Source organism: Terrapene carolina, unplaced genomic scaffold, assembly GCF_002925995.2.
Source record: "Terrapene carolina triunguis isolate 2854851 unplaced genomic scaffold, T_m_triunguis-2.0 Scaffold47818, whole genome shotgun sequence".
Classification (NCBI taxonomy): domain Eukaryota; kingdom Metazoa; phylum Chordata; order Testudines; family Emydidae; genus Terrapene; species Terrapene triunguis.
The window spans coordinates 1-4,787 of NW_020712169.1; the positions used below are offsets into that span (position 1 = coordinate 1).

A 4,787-nucleotide genomic window follows, 5' to 3' on the forward strand; every position below is an offset into this window, starting at 1 on the left:
CAACGAACCCCTGTTGCTTTGCCTCGGGCACCTCTGTGCCAGCAACAGTCTTGGCGCCCAACGTGGGGCTCGAGGCGGAAATTTAGCCTTGCCCGGACCCCTCTCGGAGGTCGACGGATTGCGGCGACGACTGACGCCCAGCGCGCACCGGTGATTTCATCGGGGGCCTCGGCGGAGACGTGGTTTGGTCGACCCCGGAGGGCACAACGGTGCAACGCGCTTGAGTAGTGGAGAAGCAGCTGCGGGCGACGGTGGGGAACCGGTCCTGTGGATAAGGTAGGAATAGTTCAGTGGGAACTTTATCTGTCTTGACCTGGGGACGCCCAGTGTCTACCTGTTTTGACTTGGGGACGCCCAGAGTCTCCCTAATATGGGGCAGGGGCAGAGTACTGTAGGCAGGGCAAGGTGTACACCCTTAGAATGCATTCTGGTGAACTGGAAAGTGTTTGGATCGGATCCATTGATTAAAAGTAAACTGAAAAGATTCTGTACAGTAGACTGGCCTCAATATCAACTAGAGGACCAGGAAAGGTGGCCACCGGAGGGATCACTTAATTATAATACGGTCCTTCAATTGCTTTTGTTTTGTCAGCGTACGGGTAAATGGAATGAACATATGTATGTACAGTTGTTTATGTTGTTAAGAAATAGGTCAGATCTTTTGCAAAGGTGTAATTTGACTCCGACAGGTTCGGTAGTAACTACTGTTAGTCCCCAGAACCCTCCCCCGGTTGTGATGGCAGAGTCGGTGTCCCCTTCGGCTCCAACACCCCCACCATATAAAGACAGGGTGCCTCAGGTCCCAGAGATTGCCCCCTCGGTGGGATTCTATCCATTGATTACTGAGACTCGGATAGCCCGCCCTGGAACAGATAATCGCCGAGCCACTACAATGCAGGTTTACACCCATGTGCCTTTTAATCCGGTGGATCTGGCAGCTTTTAAGACACAGGCAGGGGAATTCTCTACGAATCCAAGCAAGTTTCTCTCGGTTTTTGAAGGGTGTCTGGCGAGTCATAAACCTGATTGGGATGACTGTAATATCCTTATGCGGACTCTGCTGTCTGAGGTGGAGCGAAATCAGGTTGTGTCTAAGGCACGGGAGGAGGCACAGCATAGACATGAGGCAAACGCAGCAAACGTCCCTGTTGCTGCAGTTCAGGTCCCTACAGCAGACCCCCAGTGGAATCCCAACGTGCCGGCAGATCTCACCCGTCTCACTGTATACAAGGAGCTCCTATTACATGGTCTCCGACACTCAGCTGTCAGACATAACAATTGGGCTAAGCCGTATGAGCTAGTACAGGAGCCAAAGGAGAGTCCGGTTGCTTTTCTGCAGCGTATTCGGGATACCATCAGGCAAACTACTAATGCAAACCCCGATGATCAGGCTACTGAGGCAATTATAAAGGGTATCTTTACCAGTCGTGCTGCCCCTGATATTAAAAGGAAACTGCAGAAAAAGGAGGATTTGATGGGCATGACAATGGCACAGATTCTGGAAACTGCAAACAGGGCTTACAGCCTTAGGGAAGGAGAAAAGGAAAAGAGGCAAGTGAAAATGATGGTTGCAGCAGTACAGGCTGGTGGCAGGGGAAGATTTCAGGAAGGTGGAAGGGGCCGGGGAATGAGAGGACGTGGGCGTGGGCGCCCTGGCTTACAAGAAAGGCGTCTGGGTCGCAATCAGTGTGCCATATGCCGAAAGGAGGGACATTGGAAAAATGAGTGCCCTGAAAGGGAAGGTACCCCTATGATGGCAGCAGAGGATCAAGAATAGGGGTGTCAGGGGAGACGGACTATCCTGCCCCCGGAACCCCGAGTAAAAATGCGGGTGGGAGATTCAGACATAGACTTTTTAATAGACTCTGGAGCTGCACGAACTGCTGTAAACCAACCCCTTCAGCTGCCTGTGGCAGATTCCCTCACTGTGGTGGGAGCAACAGGGAAAGGAACTAAGTGTCCAGTATATGCCCCAGCGGAATGTGCTTTGGGAAACAGAACTCTATCTCACAAACTGGTTTACCTCCCCGATTGTCCAACGCCTCTATTGGGACGGGACCTGCTTTGTCGCTTAGGTGCTACCCTGCATTTCACTCAAGATGAAATAAGCCTCACCTTACCCCCAGAGAATGCCTGGATAATGACACTTGCAATTGAGCCCTCAGCTATGCAAGCCCCAGAGTGGAGTCAGTGGGAGAAGCGGGTTTTTCCTCTGGTATGGGCATCAGGGATCCCAGGAAAGGCAGCCCATCATACTCCTATTACTGTTCAGCTTTTGCCAGGAAAAGGTCCAGTGCGAATCAAGCAGTATCCAATCAAAAAGGAGGCCAGAGAGGGACTGCAGGAAACTATAGATCAGTTCCTAAAGTGCGGGGTACTTCGAGAATGCCAGTCAGCTTGGAACACTCCTATCTTGCCTGTACAAAAGCCCAATGGCACATACCGGCTGGTCCAGGACCTGAGGGCAGTTAATGAGCGGGTTAAGACTCTACACCCCCTTGTTCCCAATCCGTATACATTGTTGGCTTCTATAGGGGGGCAGTACACCCATTTTTCAGTCCTGGATTTAAAAGATGCTTTCTTCACGATTCCGGTTGACCCCCAGTCACAGGAGATTTTCTCCTTCGAGTGGGAGGACAGAAGGAGGGTTAGAAAGCAACTTTGCTGGACAGTGCTGGCCCAGGGGTTTAAAAATTCCCCCACCCTTTTCAGCCAGGCCCTGGCTAGAGACTTGGAGGAGTGGGACAACGAGGACAATGTCCTCCTCCTGCAATATGTGGATGACTTGTTAATTGCTGCTGTGGGTCTAACCTCTTGCCTTAAAGCCACTGTGAGCCTCCTGAACTTTGTTGGACTCCGAGGATATCGAGTAGCACAGAGTAAGGCTCAAATTGCCCTTCCAGAAGTACTCTACTTAGGATTTTATATAAGGCAGGGGGAACGTCAGCTTTCGAACGAAAGAAAGGAAGCTATCTGCCAAATTCCTATCCCAAGCAATCGTAAACGGCTCAGGGCATTTCTGGGTATGGCAGGCTTCTGTAGGATTTGGATCCCAGAGTTTGGACTGTGGGCTAAACCCTTGTATGAATGTGTTAAGGGAGCGGATCATGACCCCTTTTACTGGTCCTCAGAAGCCGACAAAGCATTTAAGGTTTTAAAAAGGAAACTGATGGAAGCTCCAGCCCTTGGTTTGCCCGACCTCACTAAGCCATTCCAATTGTATGTGCATGAAAGGAAAGGTGTGGCCCTGGGAGTGCTTATTCAGTTATTAGGCACCTGGAAACGTCCCGTGGCATATTTCTCTAAACAGCTGGATCAAGTTGCTAAGGGATGGCCAGCATGTTTGCGAGCGGTCGCAGCAACTGCCTTAGTGCTTGGGGAAGCTGAGAAACTGACACTGGGGGGAACTGTGCAAGTGTATACTCCCCATATGGTTCAAGCCCTGCTGGATACTAAGGGTGGTCTCTGGCTTACCCAGGCTCGGGTAGCTCAGTATCAGGCAAAGCTTGTAGAAAATCCTGAAGTTACCTTACAGACCTGTCCCTCCCTTAACCCAGCTACCTTGTTACCGGAGACAGAGGAGCAGGAACACGACTGTTTGGAGGTCATAGATGCTCAATACTCCAGCCGCCCAGACTTAAAAGATCAACCCCTCCTGAATGCTGATTATGAGTGGTATACCGACGGCAGTAGTACAGTTGTAAATGGGCAAAGGAGGGCTGGCTATGCTGTTGTATCTGTTCACGAAACTGTGGGAGCAGAGGGTTTACCTGCTGGGACATCAGCCCAGCTGGCTGAATTGGTAGCCTTAACCCGTGCACTTGAACTGTCAAAAGGGAAAAGAGTTAACATTTTTACTGATTCCAGATATGCCTTTGGAGTACTACACGCCCATGCTGGTTTATGGAAGCAACGAGGAATGTTGACAGCTCAAAGCTCTCCTGTCAAACATGGATCCCAGATTCTCCGGCTTTTAGAAGCAGTGCAGCTCCCCTCAGCAGTAGCAGTGGTACACTGCAAGGCTCATCAAAAGGAAGAGCAAGATGTGGCCAGAGGTAATGCTAGAGCGGATAGGGAGGCCAAGCGAGCTGCTACCCTCGAACCATTGGAAGCTGAAGATGCCCATATGCATGCCCTCATCCCATCAGTGGGGGAGCTCCCGATCCCTCAGTACTCTGGCGAAGAAAGGAACCTGGCAGGCAGGCTCGGTCTCCAGGAAAAAGAGGGGTGGTTCCACTCCCTGGAAGGAAAGATCCTATTACCAAAGGGCCTAATTCGGCCGGTGTTGCAGCAGCTACATCAAACCACTCACGCAGGGAGAGAGGCTCTCTCTCAGCTAATGGGTAAATATTTTTTAACCTCTGGACTTAGGCCTCTGGCCTCCCAGGTGCAGGCTGAATGTTTAGTCTGCCAGAAGAACAACCCTCGACCGGGAGTGTCAGTGTTGCCAGCCACTTTGGAGCCTACCCCAGGCCCGGGACTGGTTTGGCAAATAGATTTTACTGAGTTCCCCCGGACCCAAGGATTCAGATACCTCCTTGTCTTGGTAGATCGATTCAGCGGATGGCCTGAGGCCTTCCCATGTCGTAACAACACTGCCAAGACAGTGGCTCTCAAATTTGTCAAGGAGATCATTCCTCGCTTCGGGCTTCCCCAGTGGATGGAATCTGATAATGGAACACACTTCACATCCCAAGTCATTCAGAAGATATCGGATGCCCTACAGATTCCCTGGAAGCTTCACACGCCATGGCGACCGCAGGCCAGTGGGGTAGTGGAGCGTACAA

The 4,787-nt window shown here is 51.2% G+C and overlaps 1 protein-coding gene across 1 annotated transcript; it reads left to right on the plus strand.

Moving 5' to 3' along the window:
* Positions 1-3,478: 3,478 nt before the first annotated feature.
* Positions 3,479-4,566, plus strand: LOC112122869 (the record flags this gene model as incomplete). The annotated part of the gene is made up of 1 exon (XM_024221574.2): positions 3,479-4,566. A coding segment is annotated over one exon (1,088 nt), but the record flags the coding sequence as incomplete, so codon positions are not given.
* Positions 4,567-4,787: the final 221 nt, after the last annotated feature.